This window comes from Poromitra crassiceps (assembly GCF_964638095.1).
Source record: "Poromitra crassiceps genome assembly, chromosome: 4".
Classification (NCBI taxonomy): domain Eukaryota; kingdom Metazoa; phylum Chordata; class Actinopteri; order Beryciformes; family Melamphaidae; genus Poromitra; species Poromitra crassiceps.
Window position 1 is genome coordinate 1,949,350 of NC_139626.1, and position 23,174 is coordinate 1,972,523.

The following is a 23,174-nucleotide window of genomic DNA, read 5'->3' on the forward strand; positions in this document are numbered from 1 at the left end:
CGTCTAACAGCTCTGTCGTTGTGTTAGTGGTAACCCCGCTGCAGCGTGCTGCGTCTAACGGCTCTGTCGCTGTGTTAGTGGTAACCCCACTGCAGCGTGCTGCGTCTAACAGCTCTGTCGTTATGTTAGTGGTAACCCCACTGCAGCGTGCTGCGTCTAACAGCTCTGTCGTTGTGTTAGTGGTAACCCCACTGCAGCGTGCTGCGTCTAACAGCTCTGTCGTTGTGTTAGTGGTAACCCCACTGCAGCGTGCTGCGTCTAACAGCTCTGTCGTTGTGTTAGTGGTAACCCCGCTGCAGCGTGCTGCGTCTAACGGCTCTGTCGCTGTGTTAGTGGTAACCCCACTGCAGCGTGCTGCGTCTAACGGCTCTGTCGTTATGTTAGTGGTAACCCCACTGCAGCGTGCTGCGTCTAACAGCTCTGTCGTTGTGTTAGTGGTAACCCCGCTGCAGCGTGCTGCGTCTAACAGCTCTGTCGTTGTGTTAGTGGTAACCCCGCTGCAGCGTGCTGCGTCTAACAGCTCTGTCGTTGTGTTAGGGGTAACCCCACTGCAGCGTGCTGCGTCTAACAGCTCTGTCGTTATGTTAGTGGTAACCCCGCTGCAGCGTGCTGCGTCTAACAGCTCTGTCGTTGTGTTAGGGGTAACCCCACTGCAGCGTGCTGCGTCTAACGGCTCTGTCGCTGTGTTAGTGGTAACCCCACTGCAGCGTGCTGCGTCTAACAGCTCTGTCGTTGTGTTAGTGGTAACCCCGCTGCAGCGTGCTGTGTCTAACAGCTCTGTCGTTATGTTAGTGGTAACCCCACTGCAGCGTGCTGCGTCTAACAGCTCTGTCGTTGTGTTAGTCATAAACCCGCTGCAGCGTGCTGCGTCTAACAGCTCTGTCGTTATGTTAGTGGTAACCCCGCTGCAGCGTGCTGCGTCTAACGGCTCTGTCGTTGTGTTAGTGGTAACCCCGCTGCAGCGTGCTGCGTCTAACAGCTCTGTCGTTGTGTTAGTGGTAACCCCACTGCAGCGTGCTGCGTCTAACAGCTCTGTCGTTGTGTTAGTGGTAACCCCACTGCAGCGTGCTGCGTCTAACAGCTCTGTCGTTGTGTTAGTGGTAACCCCGCTGCAGCGTGCTGCGTCTAACGGCTCTGTCGCTGTGTTAGTGGTAACCCCACTGCAGCGTGCTGCGTCTAACAGCTCTGTCGTTGTGTTAGTGGTAACCCCGCTGCAGCGTGCTGCGTCTAACGGCTCTGTCGCTGTGTTAGTGGTAACCCCACTGCAGCGTGCTGCGTCTAACGGCTCTGTCGTTATGTTAGTGGTAACCCCACTGCAGCGTGCTGCGTCTAACAGCTCTGTCGTTGTGTTAGTGGTAACCCCGCTGCAGCGTGCTGCGTCTAACAGCTCTGTCGTTGTGTTAGTGGTAACCCCGCTGCAGCGTGCTGCGTCTAACAGCTCTGTCGTTGTGTTAGGGGTAACCCCACTGCAGCGTGCTGCGTCTAACAGCTCTGTCGTTATGTTAGTGGTAACCCCGCTGCAGCGTGCTGCGTCTAACAGCTCTGTCGTTGTGTTAGGGGTAACCCCACTGCAGCGTGCTGCGTCTAACGGCTCTGTCGCTGTGTTAGTGGTAACCCCACTGCAGCGTGCTGCGTCTAACAGCTCTGTCGTTGTGTTAGTGGTAACCCCGCTGCAGCGTGCTGCGTCTAACAGCTCTGTCGTTATGTTAGTGGTAACCCCACTGCAGCGTGCTGCGTCTAACAGCTCTGTCGTTGTGTTAGTCATAAACCCGCTGCAGCGTGCTGCGTCTAACAGCTCTGTCGTTGTGTTAGTGGTAACCCCGCTGCAGCGTGCTGCGTCTAACAGCTCTGTCGTTATGTTAGTGGTAACCCCGCTGCAGCGTGCTGCGTCTAACGGCTCTGTCGTTGTGTTAGTGGTAACCCCGCTGCAGCGTGCTGCGTCTAACAGCTCTGTCGTTGTGTTAGTGGTAACCCCACTGCAGCGTGCTGCGTCTAACAGCTCTGTCGCTGTGTTAGTGGTAACCCCACTGCAGCGTGCTGCGTCTAACAGCTCTGTCGTTGTGTTAGTGGTAACCCCACTGCAGCGTGCTGCGTCTAACAGCTCTGTCGTTGTGTTAGTGGTAACCCCGCTGCAGCGTGCTGCGTCTAACAGCTCTGTCGTTATGTTAGTGGTAACCCCGCTGCAGCGTGCTGCGTCTAACGGCTCTGTCGTTGTGTTAGTGGTAACCCCGCTGCAGCGTGCGTCTAACAGCTCTGTCGTTGTGTTAGTGGTAACCCCGCTGCAGCGTGCTGCGTCTAACAGCTCTGTCGTTGTGTTAGTGGTAACCCCGCTGCAGCGTGCTGCGTCTAACAGCTCTGTCGTTATGTTAGTGGTAACCCCACTGCAGCGTGCTGCGTCTAACAGCTCTGTCGTTATGTTAGTGGTAACCCCGCTGCAGCGTGCTGCGTCTAACGGCTCTGTCGTTGTGTTAGTCATAAACCCGCTGCAGCGTGCGCGTGCTAAATGTGCTCCTGGCAAGCCTGCTGGTGCTGAAAGGAGCGTGTGAGACTATGCTTATCTAAGCTGGAGACAGTGGCTGGCTGCGTTCCGATCGATCAGCTAGTAGTTTCCCTTCGAAGTGGACTGCACAGGGTATTCAGCCATATTACTTAACATGGCTGAATACCCTGTGCAGTCTACTTCAAAGGGAAACTACTAGCAAATCGGAATGCAGCCACGTGAGTGAGTGAGTGAGTGACCGTGTTCGGAATGGTTCACTCATTCACTCACTCACTCACTCACTCACTCACTATTCCCCATGTGGTGTTTATCATATAGTGAACTATATGGGGAACGATCAAACCAGTTTCAGACACTACCTCAATGCGATGGGAGAAAATGTCGGGTACACTTCGGGAGCGAGTGAGTGAGTGAGTGAGTGAGTGAGTGAGTGAGTGAGTGAGTGAGTGAGTGAGCGAGTGAGCGAGTGAGTGAGTGAGCGGACTTGTCTTTTGGAGCGTCTCAGGCCTTCTGGAGAGACGGGCTCCTCCTGCTCAGACCAGTCGTCTTCAGTCTCTTCCTCCGCCTCACTGTCCGCATCGCTGTGGTGCTCTGTCTGCCCCGCAGGCTGCGTGCTGTTCACAGAGCAACCTGACACACAAGAGGGCATGTGAGAGAGAGAGAGAGAGAGAGAGAGAGAGAGAGAGAGAGCGAGAGAAAGAGAGAAAGAGAGAAAAAATGTCTCGTCATCAGTGACTGGGATGGATGTAGCCATGTATTTTAGTCCGCTGATCTGCAGGAGAAATCAATATGACACAACCAGCGGAGAGGAGAAAGAGGGGAGAGGAGATGAGAGGAGCCAGCTGGGGAGAGAAAGGGGGGAGGAGGGCAGGGGGGAGGAGGACAGGGGGGAGGAGGGCAGGGGGGAGGAGGGCAGGGGGGAGGAGGACAGGGGGGAGGAGGGCAGGGGGGAGGAGGACAGGGGGGAGGAGGGCAGGGGGGAGGAGGCAGGGGGGAGGAGGACAGGGGGAGGAGGACAGGGGGGAGGAGGACAGGGGGAGGAGGACAGGGGGGAGGAGGGCAGGGGGGAGGAGGGCAGGGGGAGGAGGGCGGGGGGAGGAGGACAGGGGGAGGAGGACAGGGGGGAGGAGGGCAGGGGGGAGGAGGACAGGGGGGAGGAGGGCAGGGGGGAGGAGGCAGGGGGGAGGAGGACAGGGGGAGGAGGGCAGGGGGGAGGAGGCAGGGGGGAGGAGGGCAGGGGGAGGAGGGCAGGGGGAGGAGGGCAGGAGTTGGGTAACAGGAAGCAGGGAGAGACAGATGGAGTGAGGGCAGAGGAGAGGAGACGAACGCTAAATGAGACACTTAGCAAGGGCGAGGAGGGCAGCTGGACAACTTGAGGAAGGGCAGTGTGTGTGTGTGTGTGTGTGTGTGTGTGTGTGTGTGTGTGTGTATATCTTCCATCAGAGAACATTTGCTTTGTACCATGCAATGTCAAAGAGAAACAAGGCGACAGTAGTGATGCAGGCCCCCCTTGGGGCCAACCGGTAACAAGATCCATCATAAGTTTCATCCCGGTATAGCAGTTACAGCATTTCAAGGTGTAGCAGTTACAGTTACAGTTACAGCATTTCAAGGTGTAGCAGTTACAGTTACAGCATTCCAAAAAAAAATCCCCATTCAAAATGAGACGAGTGGTGTCTCTGATATTTGGGTTTTTTGTAAGAATAACTGGATTTTAAGAAGAACTCCATGTCTGGGAACGCCCACAAAATGTTAAACGGCTGGCGTGCGAGTGGGGTAAAACCGCCCATATATCTCATGGGCTGACTCACCAAAAGACGGTGCTGCGTTTCTAAACTACATGTTTGGGGGTTCTAGAGCAGAACACAAGACGTCTGCTAAGATGTGCGTTTACTGCGGTGGTTAAATCCCCGATCGTGTCTGCCTGGGCTGGGCTATCAGCTAAATTCTAACTTTGCTGAATGGATCGAACGGGGGATTTACCCCACCCTGACCACGCCCCCAGCAAGGCTCAGCCAGCTATTGTGGGCGTTCCTAGAGCCTGTATGGGCGTTCCCAGACATGCGGACTGTCTCTATGATGTGGCAGGTATGGCCTTCCAAAGTTGTAAAGCAAAGTGTAAAGGAGTGGAGGGGGAGATGGATGTCTGTGTAGCTTCATGTGAATCTTGTCTTTTGGTGTAAAAGTTAAAATTCGGACCTTTCAATATAGCGACTCAATTAAGCCGTCCTTGTATATTTTCAAAACGCTGCAACAGTGTTAAAAAAATGTGTCACCTGTCCAAGTTTTGTGAAAATCAGTCTAGCGGTCAGTCTTCGCATTAAACAGACAGAAATCAATTTCATTATGTGAGGGCCAAAAATGGCTTGTAAAGTGTGCAGACAGACGGTTATAAGAGGAAGTGACAGGAGGCCAGCTGTCTGGTGTCTCTAGATGCTCTGCGAGGCAGGTGGAGGTCGTACCTGGACAGGCAGGCGGGAAGAGGGCGACGTCAGGCATACGATAAACCACATGGTCATTCTGGTCCAGGTGCATGAGAAACACACGAGAGCCACACACACACACACACACACACACACACACACAGTACAATTAGTACATTTCTGCATTTCTTTCCGACTGTGATTGGTGCATTATATGTCCAAGTAAACAAAGAGAAGACGAGACGAGAAGAAAGTCCTTCATGGCCCACTCCACCCTCATTTCTGAGCTGCTAGTTCAAAAGTGAAGATTATTCAACACAGTGGCGGCTTTAATCTGACAAATAAATGAGCAAACCTACATAGCTCTGTATGTATCTCTGTTTCCATAGAGACACTGCATGAAATAGGCCACGCCCATCACGGGGGAAAAGCTCCGTTCATTTCCACACACCAGCGTCATTTTCCTTGAATTAAACATAGCTAAAAGCTGTTGTGTGGTGGGGCTGCGCAGACAACAAATGTAAAAAATCGCTAGTTAACGTTTTTTCGTACTCCTGAGCAAAACAAGGAAGCCATTGAGAATTGGCGAGAAGAAAAATGTGGATCTAGCTGTCAAGGAAGTAAGTTGGAGTGTTCATCTTCCGTATATACGATGTTTTTGTGCAACATGCAACCATGCACCACGCGACATAGGAGAACGCCAGGATTGGAGGGGGGGTTTCTGTTTTCCCCCGTCTTGGGCGTGGCTTCTGAATGATGACGTGTTACGCAGTGTCTCTATATCTTGGACACTGTTGGCATTCAATTAGTGCAGACTAAATGGCCAAAAATGACTAATTAGTGGCCAAAATGAGTGAACGCAGGTTGAGCATCATGGAGAGCTCCATTCGTTAGCTACTGATGGCCCTCACCGGAGCGGAGTTGGAATCAGCCAGGGAAGTGGACTATGAAAGCCCTCTGGGGAGAGAGAGCAGAGGCTGCATGCCAACTCTGTGAGCGAGGCCTGAGTAAATGGCCAATTGGGGGTTATGTGCTGCAACGGGTATAAGAACTAGTCTCTCAAAAAGCCAAAGTCACAGACAGCACTGAAAGAAATAGTTCACTATAGAGACACTGCGGAGCGCGTCCTCATTCAGAAACCACGCCCAAGACGGGGGAAAACACAAACTCCTGTCCAATCCTGGCGTTCTCCTGTGTCGCGTGTCGGGTCTTGCACAAAAAGATTGTATATACAGAAGATGAACACTCCAACTTACTTCATTGACAGCAACATCCACATTTTTCTTCTTGCCAATTCTCAATGGCTTCCTTGTTTTCCTCGGGAGTACAAAAAAACTTTAACTGGCGATTTTTTACATTTGTTGTCTGCGCAGCCCCACCACACAACAGCTTTTAGCTATGTTTAATTCAAGGAAAATGACGCTGGTGTGTGGAAATGAACGGAGCTTTTCCCCCGTGATGGGCGTGGCCTATTTCATGCAGTGTCTCTATTGTGATGCAACAACATCCTTTTCAGCACCTACACCAAAAAGGTAAAAAAAAAAAATTTCAAGTATTATCTAGGACCAGTGTCTCAAATGCGCCGGTACTCACCGCTGGTTTCGAGTACCGGCACTTGAGTACCCTTTAGGCTACTTCTTATTGTGTGCTGACACCTCTCTGTATGATCAAAGTGCACAATAGACTTGATAGGGCTTCATTTAAACAGACAACATCCAGTTAAAGGCCAGGACATGCTCCAGGTGCCCAGCCAGGCGTGAGGGGTGTGCGGCAAATATGATGTCACCATCCCACTGGCTGATACGATGGTTTGAGAGTGAAACCGCAGTACTGAACATAAGGCAGCTAGTCTCTCCTCCACTCACTCACACACGCTGAGTCAAACTGCAGCCCAAAACAAAGCTGCATAGATCAAGTGAAGAGGTGTCACTCTGGCCCTAAATTGAATAGCCGCATGTAATTACTTTTATATTGTGGGCTGAGAGATGCCTTTGTACTCGATCTGAGGGAGCAGAACAGTCAGTGGAGCACAGGACCGTTAGAGGTGTCAATCATCAAGACATTTATGGTAATCCAACACCAATATGTCCAATCGACACCACTGGCCAGGTGCCAATAGAGAGAGCAAAGAAAATAGAGGATGTGCAAGCACTAATGAAAGGTATGTTATTGCGCATTGGAGGAATAAATGTATGTATGTAAACGTTTACATAATGCTAATTTTTTAGATATGACTGTCAACAGCAAATGGTCAATATTGCTTTGTTGCCACTGCCACTATCCGTCAGTTATGTAAATGTTTGCTTGTAAGTATGTACAGTATATCTCATATATGTATATATATGAGAAGCGAGCTTGTGACCGTAAGGTCGTCGGTTCAATCCCCCGGGACCGGTAGGATAAATCTGGCTGGGGAAAGTGAAAAGGCAGCGCTTCCCTCTCTCCCTCATTACCACCACTGAGGTGCCCTTGAGCAAGGCCCTTAACCCCAACTGCTCCAGTGGAGCTGCTCAGTGGCCAGCAGATCAGACTGTGGTTGTACTGGTCAGCTTCCAGGTATGAATGTGTGTGTGAATGTGAACAGGGCACTCCTGAAAAAGAGAGCATTGCTCTCAGCGAGACTCCCTCTGTATAAATAAAGGTTAAATAAATAAATAAATAAAAATGACCAAGGTATGTGTATAAATATAAATATGTCCAGGACACAATGACACATGCGATGCTCATGTCATGCAACTGCTGACTTAGGGTCAAGGCATCTTTTTTGGTCCACTTCAGGCTAAGACACAGATCCACTCCCGATATTAATATATAGAGAGCCAAAGTATCTCCCCTTCCGGTCGGGCGCTATGTGTGGTGAACGGCGATAGACAATACTTTTTTTGATCCCGTTTGAATTGTACCACGGGGTACACATGATGTTTGTCCATTTAAAAAAGAACTTTGCAAGTCAAGAAAATCAAGGAAAAGAGGCATCCGGCATTACTTTCCAAACATGGCCGCCGACCTCTTTTCCTTCCCAAAGACAGATTATGTGCATTTTGGATTCATATTTCATCGTGTGGTGAGTACCCGAAGCACAACATGTATTTTGGTGCGGTGAGATGTGTGTTTTGGCGGATTTTTAACAGCTGTATCATTAGCCTCCATTCTATGGCGATAATTACTAACTTCACGACTGTAGCGCACTGTAAACTGCGCGGACAGTGCCGATAAGGCATGGTGTATATTGGTTACGTGTGTGTGTGTGTGTGTGTGTGTGTGTGTGTGTGTGTGTGTGTGTGTGTGTGTGTGTGGTGTGTGTGTGTGTGTGGCAAATGAGCTAAACTCCCGAAAAAGTGGAGTATCCCTTTAAGGGCTTGGTGTGCATGGTGAAGCAGGAAGAGACGTCCACTTTGGCGTTATATATATATATATATATATATATATATATATATATATATATAGTATTACATACTATATAATAAATATATGTATGAATGTGAAGCAGGGCGGTGCTGGGAGAGATAAAGAGTATATGCATGCTCAGCAAAACCCACCACGGGATAAAAGCATGACTGTGCTTTTTGGGGTTGAAGTCGATCCGAACGAATCGTGAATTTTGACCCCGATCAACACTGACGGGGACATCAGTGCTTCAACATGTAAGAGCGATCAACACTGACGGGGACATCAGTGCTTCAACATGTAAGAGCGATCAACACTGACGGAGACATCAGTGCTTCAACATGTAAGAGCGATCAACACTGACGGGGACATCAGTGCTTCAACATGTAAGAGCGATCAACACTGACGGGGACATCAGTGCTTCAACATGTAAGAGCGATCAACACTGACGGAGACATCAGTGCTTCAACATGTAAGAGCGATCAACACTGACGGGGACATCAGTGCTTCAACATGTAAGAGCGATCAACACTGACGGAGACATCAGTGCTTCAACATGTAAGAGCGATCAACACTGACGGGGACATCAGTGCTTCAACATGTAAGAGCGATCAACACTGACGGGGACATCAGTGCTTCAACATGTAAGAGCGATCAACACTGACGGGGACATCAGTGCTTCAACATGTAAGAGCGATCAACACTGACGGAGACATCAGTGCTTCAACATGTAAGAGCGATCAATACTGACGGGGACATCAGTGCTTCAACATGTAAGAGCGATCAACACTGACGGAGACATCAGTGCTTCAACATGTAAGAGCGATCAACACTGACGGGGACATCAGTGCTTCAACATGTAAGAGCGATCAACACTGACGGAGACATCAGTGCTTCAACATGTAAGAGCGATCAACACTGACGGGGACATCAGTGCTTCAACATGTAAGAGCGATCAACACTGACGGGGACATCAGTGCTTCAACATGTAAGAGCGATCAACACTGACGGGGACATCAGTGCTTCAACATGTAAGAGCGATCAACACTGACGGGGACATCAGTGCTTCAACATGTAAGAGCGATCAACACTGACGGAGACATCAGTGCTTCAACATGTAAGAGCGATCAATACTGACGGGGACATCAGTGCTTCAACATGTAAGAGCGATCAACACTGACGGAGACATCAGTGCTTCAACATGTAAGAGCGATCAATACTGACGGGGACATCAGTGCTTCAACATGTAAGAGCGATCAACACTGACGGGGACATCAGTGCTTCAACATGTAAGAGCGATCAACACTGACGGGGACATCAGTGCTTCAACATGTAAGAGCGATCAACACTGACGGAGACATCAGTGCTTCAACATGTAAGAGCGATCAACACTGACGGGGACATCAGTGCTTCAACATGTAAGAGCGATCAACACTGACGGAGACATCAGTGCTTCAACATGTAAGAGCGATCAACACTGACGGGGACATCAGTGCTTCAACATGTAAGAGCGATCAACACTGACGGGGACATCAGTGCTTCAACATGTAAGAGCGATCAACACTGACGGAGACATCAGTGCTTCAACATGTAAGAGCGATCAATACTGACGGGGACATCAGTGCTTCAACATGTAAGAGCGATCAACACTGACGGAGACATCAGTGCTTCAACATGTAAGAGCGATCAACACTGACGGGGACATCAGTGCTTCAACATGTAAGAGCGATCAACACTGACGGGGACATCAGTGCTTCAACATGTAAGAGCGATCAACACTGACGGGGACATCAGTGCTTCAACATGTAAGAGCGATCAACACTGACGGGGACATCAGTGCTTCAACATGTAAGAGCGATCAACACTGACGGAGACATCAGTGCTTCAACATGTAAGAGCGATCAACACTGACGGGGACATCAGTGCTTCAACATGTAAGAGCGATCAACACTGACGGGGACATCAGTGCTTCAACATGTAAGAGCGATCAACACTGACGGGGACATCAGTGCTTCAACATGTAAGAGCGATCAACACTGACGGGGACATCAGTGCTTCAACATGTAAGGGGATTGCTCTCATCCCCTTGAACACGTGGAAAACTAGGCAACAACAAGAGAAACCAGAGAGGAACAAGAGGAAAAACTAGGCAAATCATGCGAACTCTGAAACAAGCAGCCGATCCGGAGGCACTACTGCTCATCCCTCCGTCTTAAAAGCTTGTCAGGGTGAAAACGGCGTTGACATGTCTTCTGAGGTAGCCCAGCATCAACGGGAGAAGACATGTCTTCTGAGGTAGCCCAGCATCAACGGGAGAAGACATGTCTTCTGAGGTAGCCCAGCATCAACGGGAGAAGACATGTCTTCTGAGGTAGCCCAGCATCAACGGGAGAAGACATGTCTTCTGAGGTAGCCCAGCATCAACGGGAGAAGACATGTCTTCTGAGGTAGCCCAGCATCAACGGGAGAAGAGTTGACATGTCTTCTGAGGTAGCCCAGCATCAACGGGAGAAGACATGTCTTCTGAGGCAGCCCAGCATCAACGGGAGAAGACATGTCTTCTGAGGCAGCCCAGCATCAACGGGAGAAGAGTTGACATGTCTTCTGAGGTAGCCCAGCATCAACGGGAGAAGACATGTCTTCTGAGGCAGCCCAGCATCAACGGGAGAAGACATGTCTTCTGAGGTAGCCCAGCATCAACGGGAGAAGACATGTCTTCTGAGGTAGCCCAGCATCAACGGGAGAAGACATGTCTTCTGAGGCAGCCCAGCATCAACGGGAGAAGACATGTCTTCTGAGGTAGCCCAGCATCAACGGGAGAAGACATGTCTTCTGAGGCAGCCCAGCATCAACGGGAGAAGACATGTCTTCTGAGGTAGCGCGGCATCAACGGGAGAAGACATGTCTTCTGAGGTAGCGCAGCATCAACGGGAGAAGACATGTCTTCTGAGGTAGCCCAGCATCAACGGGAGAAGACATGTCTTCTGAGGTAGCCCAGCATCAACGGGAGAAGACATGTCTTCTGAGGCAGCCCAGCATCAACGGGAGAAGACATGTCTTCTGAGGTAGCCCAGCATCAACGGGAGAAGACATGTCTTCTGAGGCAGCCCAGCATCAACGGGAGAAGACATGTCTTCTGAGGTAGCGCGGCATCAACGGGAGAAGACATGTCTTCTGAGGTAGCGCAGCATCAACGGGAGAAGACATGTCTTCTGAGGTAGCCCAGCATCAACGGGAGAAGACATGTCTTCTGAGGTAGCCCAGCATCAACGGGAGAAGAGTTGACATGTCTTCTGAGGTAGCCCAGCATCAACGGGAGAAGACATGTCTTCTGAGGTAGCCCAGCATCAACGGGAGAAGACATATCTTCTGAGGTAGCCCAGCATCAACGGGAGAAGAGTTGACATGTCTTCTGAGGTAGCCCAGCATCAACGGGAGAAGACATGTCTTCTGAGGTAGCCCAGCATCAACGGGAGAAGAGTTGACATGTCTTCTGAGGTAGCCCAGCATCAACGGGAGAAGACATGTCTTCTGAGGTAGCTCAGCATCAACGGGAGAAGACATGTCTTCTGAGGCAGCCCAGCATCAACGGGAGAAGAGTGCTCTAATGCATAATTGATCAATCACTCGGCTGTCATATAACGGCAATAACACTACTGGACACTGTGGTACACTCGAGATCAGGGATAAATACTTTATGAAAATGACCCATTGAGGTAGACAGTGAGGGAGGGAGGGAGGGAGAGACAGAGAAAGAGAGAGAGAGAGAAGATGTTTGAAGAAGAGTAGGGAGGCTATTGATTCATCTCTCCAGGCTGTAATTGAGCCGTACTTAGTTCGATTACCATAGGTCTTAATGGAAAAACAGCTCGCCCTTCCTTCCCTCTCGTCTATGTCTCTCTTTTTCTAAATCAATTTCCTTCCTTGCTAATTATTCTCTTCTAAAACAAATGTTGTGATTTTTGTTTTTACATGATTTGCTTGTATCTCTGTCTTTCTCTCCAACTGTCTCTCGCTCTCCTCCGCATCTCTCTCTCTCTCTCTCTCTCTCTCTCTCTCTCTCTCTCTCTCTCTCTCTGTCTCACTCTCTCTGTCTCACTCTCTCGGATTATGTCTCACGCAGAGAACAGATGAGACAGGAGGTTTGTTTCTAGCGGGTTATGTATCAACTCAATACTTTCCATACAGCAACACACAGATATAGTAACACTGTCTGCACTGCCAGTAAGTCAGACAGAGAGATATGAGACACACAGAGAGAGAGAGAGAGAGAGAGAGAGAGAGCTATGAGACAGAGAGAGAGAGAGAGAGAGAGAGAAAAGAAGAATGGGACACAGAGACAGAGACAGAAAGAGAGAGAGGGGGGGAGAGAGACGGAGAGAGAGAGGCAAGACCGAGAGGGAGACAGAGAAAGAGAGAGAGGGAGAGAGAGAGATTTAGGATGGCTGCACACTCAAACATTTCAATCATATCGCAACTGCTTCAAAAGGTTGCGATGAGAAATCGCACCAGAATTTTCTCAGAGCACTCCAATGTAGAAACTCCACTGACAGCAATTCACAACAGCAACTTTTCAGTGACGTGGGGAAATGTTTTACAGTGCATCCATCCTTGGAGGAACGTATAGCTGCTGCATCACAGATTTTGGAGCATATTCTAAGCTGCAGGCCTTTTTCCACATGATCTCTCTGCCCAGCGTGATGCCCAGAAACCCATATGTTTGTTTACAACTAATCCACCCAGCTGGTCCTCCCCACTGTCTCTCCTCCTCTCACTCACCTCTCCACTGCCATAGACCGCAGGCTCTATCCCATAGGAGAAGTTCCCATCAGAAAACATCCCCCTGCAACAACACAAAAACAAAAACATGGTTATAGGGAGGTTTAAGTGACTCAAAGGAATCCAACAATCGACAAAACATGTATTATAATATTAAGAAAACAACTATATTTTCTAATTGGGCGGTTCTATATAAATGGACTTGGATGCATGTGAACTAGTGTACATGTGTATCTGTGTAAGCTGTATAGAGCGGTGGTCCCCAACCACCGGGCGGCGGACCGGTACTGGGCCGCAACGCATTTGGTACCGGGCCGCGAGCCGGTCCAAAAATAAATAAAAAATAATAAACATAGGCTATAATATTATAGGCTGTGTGTGGGAGCTGAAACATAGTTTCAAGTTGACGTTTATTTATGTTTGTAGTTCAAACAAAAACATAAATACTGTATAGGCTACATACAGTACAACACAAAAGGCTGTTATTTACCCTTTGTCGCCACCTGGTGAGTAAATATATATGCAACTAAAACCATTAAAATTGACAACCGGTCCGCGACTTTGTTTTCCATGTATCTACCGGTCCTTGGCACAAAAAAGGTTGGGAACCCCTGAGGGTATGCACGTGACGTCACAGAGGCAGAAGTCACTGCGTGGTCATGCCCACTGAGTGGCAGCAAGACTGATTGTGAATGCAGTAATCAGCCTAGATAAATGACACCTGCTGCTCCAAACAACACAGAGGAACCTGCTGAATGCTTGGCCCAGAGGTTTTGCCACTCAGTCCCGATTGAGGGGGTGGCGGGTCTGTTCCGGTGGGAAAGTGATGTCCGTGCATAACCTCTATAAGGAATATTGTATTTGGGATATAAGGGAGAGTTTGGGAGGAGGTGGACTTCTTTTACTGTAGTATTATGAATTATTAATTAGTCATATGAATTGATCAAGTCCTGGCATTGGGGGGGGGGGGGGGGGGGGAAACAGACAAACTATGTAATAAGAATAACTAGGAAACAGTAGCTTTCCTATAACACCCAAGCCCTTTTCCCACATGCGCTTTGTACCGCAAAATGACCGGAACGTGGTCTATTGCCTGCATGTGGGAAAGGCGCCGTGTCGGTATAAGCGCGACCCCGTCGTCCCCGACATTTCACCAGTTTCGAGCCAGTCAGAAGAGCGGTATGTTCTTAAGGGGACGCAAGTGGAAACGGGTCCAGTCATTTTCCGCGACAGCGGTCCTTCAATCATGGGCGAAGTGTAGCCTACACACGTTGCTTAATGTTCCAGCAGGCATAATCTAATCATTCACGCACATTAAAGCAAACTGGCGAAATGATCTTGTGATAACAATGTGTGGGCGTGCTGATTTTCCCCTCTCTGCTGCCTGCTCGCTCTCTGTGGCCACAGTCCTCCTCCTCCTTCAGTCACAGCTCGACAGGGACACAGACGAAGCAGATGCACGAAGCGAAATGTGGAAGTATTTTGCTTACGTTGCCGACAGCGAAGGCAAGCCCGGACACATCAAACAAAGCCAGTCTGTAAAAAGTGCTTCAACGCGACGCAGGTGAACGGATAAACAAGCAAACTTATTTCACCATTTGGAGTTTTGCCGACACGTCACTCCCCACCCGCTCTGCAGTACCGCCCCGCCCCCCAACATACAGGCAAATTCGCTGATAGATTCCCACATGCGCGAGCCGAAGTGTGAAGGGAAATGTCCGATATTGACTTACAGGTAATTTTCCAGTACGCATGTGGGAAAATGGCTCCAGTGTAAAGGCTTTTTTTAACTTTCAGTATTGCAATAAAAGCGTAAACTTCGCCACCAAACTTGGGGTCCTGACTTCTGCATCTCAGGTGAAGTGACAAAGTCAAGTAGGGGGCGCTCTACTCACCGCAGGCCGTGGCAAGTGGACAGAGCGGCCCATGAGCCAGGCACCCCGCGCACACGCCCATGGTAGTAGCAGTGCTCGCCTCCCTGGAATCAAACCCATCAATCATACATACACACACACACACACACACACACACACACACACACACACACACACACACACACACACACACACACACACACACACACACACAGATTAGGTGGTGACACTCAACGCTACACCGTCGGTCACGGTCTCATGCGTTTGCGTCAATATCGGAAAATGAAACGCACACTGAAAAAAACCCTGGCCTCTAAATACACACGTGCGAGTATCTCCATGAGTCTGAGGCCTACAGATGACCTAGTGGGTCGACTGGCAGCTATCAGTGACTCTACTGTATGACTGGCTGGCTGTCCAGCGCCTAGGAACACCTACACCTACTATTGTGCCGGGCTGTGGAGTGTCTGCAGCAGCAGCAGCAGCAGCTGGGGGACAAGTGAGGCTGCTGCACCACTAGGGGTGGGAATCACCAGATGCCCACGATCTCGTCGAAAGGGCCTTTCTGTGTGGAGTTTGCATGTTCTCGCCGTACCCCCCAGGGGGTTCCTCCGTACATAACCCCCCACTAAAAACATGCAGAAGATCGTCATCCGACCAGTGACGACAACATCCGAAGTTGGTCCAATGATGGTCCCCGGGCGCTGGAAAGAAAAAGCGACCACTGCTCCTGGCCTGCCCCCTGGAGGAAAGGACAAGCCTGGATGGGTCAAATGCAGAGGACATATTTCACCGGCCACCGTCAGCATGAGTGTGTGTTGTGGCCGCAAGCATGTGTTGTAGTGTTCGTGTGACAATAAAGACGGGCTTCCGTCTGAAATCGCATTTACGATACTAAAACGATACTTGAGTCACGATACGATAGTATTGCGATATTGCGATATCGCCGATATTGCGATATATTGAATATTGCGATATATTGAATATTGCGATATTTCGATATATTGTCTAACTCCTTTTTCCTACCTTTTCCTTGACCTCACCGGAAGTAAAACATGCCGTTTTTTGTTTTTTTGTTTTTGCCCAAAATGTAGGCTACATTATTAAGCTTCTCTGGGCTCAATACGCCACTGCAGGCGCGGACTGCAACATCGGGCGCTTTGGGCAGATGCCCGGTGGCCTGGCATGGCATGGCCTGCAAAAAAAAAAATAATAATAATAATAATAATATCGATACTTGGCGTTCAAATATCGATACAATATCGTCAGGCAAAATATTGCGATACTATGGTGTATCGATTTTTCCCCCACCCCTATGCACCACCTGGCTACATTGAAGATTTCAGCTAAAAACAGGGTGTAAATGATGTCTTTTCATGTCAACTTGGCATCTCTCTTAGCTCTCTGGGCAGGTGAGCAGTATAGAAGCATTTGATGTATTTCTTCAGTTGTTTTTTTCTGTCTTTGCTCATGGTCTCCTTCACACTCAGCACACAGCTCTACTTGTCTTTGCTCATGGTCTCCTTCACACTCAGCACACAGCTCTACTTGTCTTTGCTCATGGTCTCCTTCACACTCAGCACACAGCTCTACTTGTCTTTGCTCATGGTCTCCTTCACACTCAGCACACAGCTCTACTTGTCTTTGCTCATGGTCTCCTTCACACTCAGCACACAGCTCTACTTGTCTTTGCTCATGGTCTCCTTCACACTCAGCACACAGCTCTACCTGTCTTTGCTCATGGTCTCCTTCACACTCAGCACACAGCTCTACTTGTCTTTGCTCATGGTCTCCTTCACACTCAGCACACAGCTCTACCTGTCTTTGCTCATGGTCTCCTTCACACTCAGCACACAGCTCTACTTGTCTTTGCTCATGGTCTCCTTCACACTCAGCACACAGCTCTACTTGTCTTTGCTCATGGTCTCCTTCACACTCAGCACACAGCTCTACTTGTCTTTGCTCATGGTCTCCTTCACACTCAGCACACAGCTCTACTTGTCTTTGCTCATGGCCTCCTTCACACTCAGCACACAGCTCTACTTGTCTTTGCTCATGGTCTCCTTCACACTCAGCACACAGCTCTACTTGTCTTTGCTCATGGTCTCCTTCACACTCAGCACACAGCTCTACTTGTCTTTGCTCATGGTCTCCTTCACACTCAGCACACACCTCTACTTGTCTTTGCTCATGGTCTCCTTCACACTCAGCACACAGCTCTACTTGTCTTTGCTCATGGCCTCCTTCACACTCAGCACACAGCTCTACTTGTCTTTGCTCATGGTCTCCTTCACACTCAGCACACAGCTCTACTTGTCTTTGCTCATGGTCTCCTTCACACTCAGCACACAGCTCTACTTGTCTTTGCTCATGGTCTCCTTCACACTCAGCACACAGCTCTACTTGTGTCTTTGCTCATGGTCTCCTTCACACTCAGCACACAGCTCTACTTGTGTCTTTGCTCATGGTCTCCTTCACACTCAGCACACAGCTCTACTTGTCTTTGCTCATGGTCTCCTTCACACTCAGCACACAGCTCTACTTGTCTTTGCTCATGGTCTCCTTCACACTCAGCACACAGCTCTACTTGTCTTTGCTCATGGTCTCCTTCACACTCAGCACACAGCTCTACTTGTCTTTGCTCATGGTCTCCTTCACACTCAGCACACAGCTCTACTTGTCTTTGCTCATGGTCTCCTTCACACTCAGCACACAGCTCTACTTGTCTTTGCTCATGGTCTCCTTCACACTCAGCACACAGCTCTACTTGTGTCTTTGCTCATGGTCTCCTTCACACTCAGCACACAGCTCTACTTGTCTTTGCTCATGGTCTCCTTCACACTCAGCACACAGCTCTATTTGTCTTTGCTCATGGTCTCCTTCACACTCAGCACACAGCTCTACTTGTGTCTTTGCTCATGGTCTCCTTCACACTCAGCACACAGCTCTACTTGTGTCTTTGCTCATGGTCTCCTTCACACTCAGCACACAGCTCTACTTGTGTCTTTGCTCATGGTCTCCTTCACACTCAGCACACAGCTCTACTTGTCTTTGCTCATGGTCTCCTTCACACTCAGCACACAGCTCTATTTGTCTTTGCTCATGGTCTCCTTCACACTCAGCACACAGCTCTATTTGTCTTTGCTCATGGTCTCCTTCACACTCAGCACACAGCTCTACTTGTCTTTGCTCATGGTCTCCTTCACACTCAGCACACAGCTCTACTTGTCTTTGCTCATGGTCTCCTTCACACTCAGCACACAGCTCTACTTGTCTTTGCTCATGGTCTCCTTCACACTCAGCACACAGCTCTATTTGTCTTTGCTCATGGTCTCCTTCACACTCAGCACACAGCTCTACTTGTCTTTGCTCATGGTCTCCTTCACACTCAGCACACAGCTCTACTTGTCTTTGCTCATGGTCTCCTTCACACTCAGCACACAGCTCTACTTGTCTTTGCTCATGGTCTCCTTCACACTCAGCACACAGCTCTACTTGTCTTTGCTCATGGCCTCCTTCACACTCAGCACACAGCTCTACTTGTCTTTGCTCATGGCCTCCTTCACACTCAGCACACAGCTCTACTTGTCTTTGCTCATGGTCTCCTTCACACTCAGCACACAGCTCTACTTGTCTTTGCTCATGGCCTCCTTCACACTCAGCACACAGCTCTACCTGCCTGACGCAGCCGCTCTCCATTTCTCCAAACTGGGACCGCGCCAGCTGCCTTCTACTGCATGTAGTACACTGACTGTCCACCGGACTGTCAGCCAGCTGCCTTCTACTGCATGTAGTGTAGTCCACTGTAGGGTCTACTGCATGTAGTACACTGTAGGGCTGTGAATCTACTGCATGTAGTACACTGTAGGGCTGTGAATCTTCACTGGCCTCACATTCTACTGCATGTAGTACACTGTAGGGCTGTGAGTCTTCACTGGCCTCACATTCTACTGCATGTAGTACACTGTAGGGCTGTGAGTCTTCACTGCATGTAGTACACTGTAGGGCTGTGAGTCTTCACTGCATGTAGTACACTGTAGGGCTGTGAATCTTCACTGCATGTAGTACACTGTAGGGCTGTGAGTCTTCACTGCATGTAGTACACTGTAGGGCTGTGAATCTTCACTGCATGTAGTACACTGTAGGGCTGTGAGTCTTCACTGCATGTAGTACACTGTAGGGCTGTGAATCTTCACTGCATGTAGTACACTGTAGGGCTGTGAATCTTCACTGCATGTAGTACACTGTAGGGCTGTGAATCTTCACTGCATGTAGTACACTGTAGGGCTGTGAGTCTTCACTGGCCTCACATTCTACTGCATGTAGTACACTGTAGGGCTGTGAGTCTTCACTGGCCTCACATTCTACTGCATGTAGTACACTGTAGGGCTGTGAATCTTCACTGGCCTCACATTCTACTGCATGTAGTACACTGTAGGGCTGTGAATCTTCACTGGCCTCACATTCTACTGCATGTAGTACACTGTAGGGCTGTGAATCTTCACTGGCCTCACATTCTACTGCATGTAGTACACTGTAGGGCTGTGAATCTTCACTGGCCTCACATTCTACTGCATGTAGTACACTGTAGGGCTGTGAGTCTTCACTGGCCTCACATTCTACTGCATGTAGTACACTGTAGGGCTGTGAATCTTCACTGGCCTCACATTCTACTGCATGTAGTACACTGTAGGGCTGTGAATCTTCACTGCATGTAGTACACTGTAGGGCTGTGAATCTTCACTGCATGTAGTACACTGTAGGGCTGTGAATCTTCACTGCATGTAGTACACTGTAGGGCTGTGAATCTTCACTGCATGTAGTACACTGTAGGGCTGTGAATCTTCACTGCATGTAGTACACTGTAGGGGTGTGAATCTTCACTGCATGTAGTACACTGTAGGGCTGTGAATCTTCACTGGCCTCACGATTCGTTTACGATTCAGAGGGCTACGATTCGATTACGATTATCGATGCATCTCGATGCATCTTCAATCGATCCATGACTTTTTTTTCCCAATACATGATTTATTTTTTCTCACTTTCTTTTTTCTCACTGTGTGGCTACTTTTAAAACTAGAACAACCGCAACGCGGACTTATGCCTCCGCCATTAGTTCATTCTGGAGTCCAAATCGCCATTTGAGGCAAATTGGAAGAGATTCCGTCAAGGCGCTCCTGTGATGTTGCGTTACAAAGCTTGGGAATTGGGTGTGTGAGAGGTCACAGTGAGCTTGAACTTTGACCACCAAAATGTAATCAGTTCATCCTTGAGTCCAAATCGATGTTTGAGACAAGTTTGATTAAATTCCGTCAAGGCATTCCTGAGATATCGCGTTAACAAGCTTGAAAATGGCGTTCGAGAGGTCACAGTGACCTTGACCTTTGACCACCAAAATCTAATCAGTTCATCCTTGAGTCCAAGTCGATGTTTGAGACAAGTTTGATTAAATTCCATCAAGGCATTCCTGAGATATCGCGTTAACAAGCTTGAAAATGGCGTTTGAGAGGTCACAGTGACCTTGACCTTTGACCTTTGACCACCAAAATCTAATCAGTTCATCCTTGAGTCCAAGTCGATGTTTGAGACAAGTTTGATTAAATTCCGTCAAGGCATTCTTGAGATACAGTATCGCGTTAACAAGCTTGAAAATGGCGTTTGAGAGGTCACAGTGACCTTGACCTTTGACCTTTGACCACCAAAATGTAATCAGTTCATCCTTGAGTCCAAGTCGATGTTTGAGGCAAATTTGATGAAATTCCGTCCAGGCGTTCCTCAGATATCGCGTTAACAAGCTTGAAAATGGCGTTCGAGCGGTCACAGTGACCTTGACCTTTGACCTTTGACCACCAAAATCTAATCAGATCATCCTTGAGTCTAAGTCGATGTTTGAGGCAAATTTGATGAAATTCCATCCAGGCGTTCCTCAGATATCGCGTTAACAAACATCGTACGGACGGACGTACGGACGGGCGGACGGATGTACGGACGGACAACCCGGATCCATAATGCCTCCGGCCCGGCTATCGCCTCCGGCGGAGGCATAATAAAAGTGCATTTGGAATTGCATTGTATTATGATCCAAATAAACTGCATGTACTTCCATTATATTTTATTCGATTACTAGTACACTGACTGTATGCAAGTACCTCTTACAACCCCACATCAAAAAATCCAAACTATCCCTTTAAGTTCAGTGCTCTGAATCAGTACAGCCAGGCAGACACACTGGCAAGTCACTGCACTCCAGTCCCAACTCTGTGCCTTACTCTGATTATTCAATTACTATATCCAATCCCAGTAGACCCTTAATTGGATGATCGTGTTCAGTATATAGTGTTTCCAAGCACCTTCTCATGGCGAACGAATGATCAGATTACGGCGATCTGTGATCAGGCCAGCCAGTGTCAGTTGAACAACAAGTGTACATTTTTAAATGCATGGGCATAGAAGCAACAACTTGTGCGTGAGAGAGATAATTACACTTTAGACTATGCAAGTCGGGGCCTGCGGGCCAAGTTTGGCCCGCCATGGATTTGGAAACAATAACAATAAATACATTAAAAAAAATATGCGGTCGATATTACTGCTTTCAGAGGCTGTGGCGGGCTCATTTTTAAACCTAGCGTGGTGATAAAGTAAAGGAGGATGCTGGAGCACAGCATCTTCATCAGAGTCAAAAAAACGTGATGATAGCGTGATGATACTTATACTATATGAAACTAGAAGAAATGTCAACATGTAAACCTTGTAAAGCTTGTCGGGAAGGGGGCTACTAAATAACGCTCTAAAGTTAGGCTACATTTTGGCGAGGGAAAAACTGGCATGGCCTTTTTCAAAGCGGTCCCTTATCGGAATGAGAATGGGTCCTATCTAACTCTAATAAAAGTACTGTTAAATAGTAGTTGTGTTTTCATTATTTTGACATTTTATTTTAGATTCAGAATGTAAATTGTCTATTAAATATAATACATGTAATGTATTTTTGGCCCACAGCCCTCCATCCAGATTAATATTTGGCCCTTCAAGGGAAGAATTTGGGCACCTCTGCTCTAGAGAGAACTCAACATACAGTATCGAGTAGACATCAGATGTGTTTCTAGATCCTTGGACATAGTTTTGTGTGTGTGTGTGTGTGTGTGTGTGTGTGTGTGCGTGTGCGTGTGGTGAGGGTCAGTTTCAGGTGTTTGTGATGACCCCAATAAGTCCTGTCTGCCACCTGAGCCTGCTGTGGTCCAACACGCTGCTATAGTATTCTCTATGCTCGGTCAAGCTTGACACACAGACAATCGGCCCTGAAAATTTCCACGCAACATAAACCTGAAAAATCTCCGTGCCAACTCGAGTCATGTCTGTGGCCTGAACTACTACGCAAGACTAGTGGTTTAGCGAGGCAACTTCAGGTCAGCTGGTTCACTTCTTACCGAGATAGACCACCATGGCAACTCATGCTGCACGGCTAACCTGCTCCGGAGCAGGTTAAGTTCAGAGGATGAGATCAAAAACGCATGAAAGACGCACCTTCTGACCAATCAGCTCTGTGCTCTCTGGAAACAGACAGTCACCATTCCCACAGGTTCCTTATGGAAAATACACTGTATTCAAATGAAGATCCCAATAAAAACCTGCTCCTCTTGAATTAACTGACAGTGAAGTGCTGTTTGCACGGCAACGTGTAATCACGTTGTATCGCATGATAACAATATTGGAGCTGTAGCAGGTAAGCTACTTAATTGACCATATTTTTTTATGGATTAATGTTACTGTTGCATATGAATTGCGCCAACGTTAATTAATTGGATTCTGAAAGTGTTTAGTTCAACGTCGTCTATTTCATATTCCATTACCGCAGCCCTGAGGAATGAGTCTGACTTTATGAATAGAAAATCTTTTTACAGCCTCAATGTGTCCACAAACTATTTTATCAAAATATTTCCACTGTGTCCTATGATTTGTTCTTCTTGAGAGACGACGGTTATCCATTTCTTTCTTTCAAATATCACAGTAGGTCTTATCCTATAATCATGTAATATTGTCTATGGCTTCTTGTTAGAATATTTTATTATTTCCGCCAATTTCTAGGCTATTAGCTACAGTTTGGCGTTTATATTCTATATCCTTTCCTGCTGAATCCTATTCTTAACAATCTAATTTAGTCTATAATCTTCAATATGATCACTGTGACCATCACTCCTCATGAGTGACGGAGAT

General features: G+C 48.2%; 1 protein-coding gene across 1 annotated transcript in view; it reads right to left on the bottom strand.

The window, feature by feature from the left end:
- Positions 1–23,174, bottom strand: part of adam11 (ADAM metallopeptidase domain 11) — a gene marked incomplete at both ends in the record, with an annotated part of 68,469 nt that overhangs the window by 23,894 nt on the left and 21,401 nt on the right. Inside the window, 4 exons of the mRNA XM_083635058.1 lie at positions 2,985–3,130; positions 4,963–5,020; positions 13,090–13,153; positions 14,985–15,067. Of these exons, the coding sequence (XP_083491184.1) occupies positions 2,985–3,130; positions 4,963–5,020; positions 13,090–13,153; positions 14,985–15,067 (351 nt within the window). The remainder of the gene's footprint in view (positions 1–2,984; positions 3,131–4,962; positions 5,021–13,089; positions 13,154–14,984; positions 15,068–23,174) is intronic.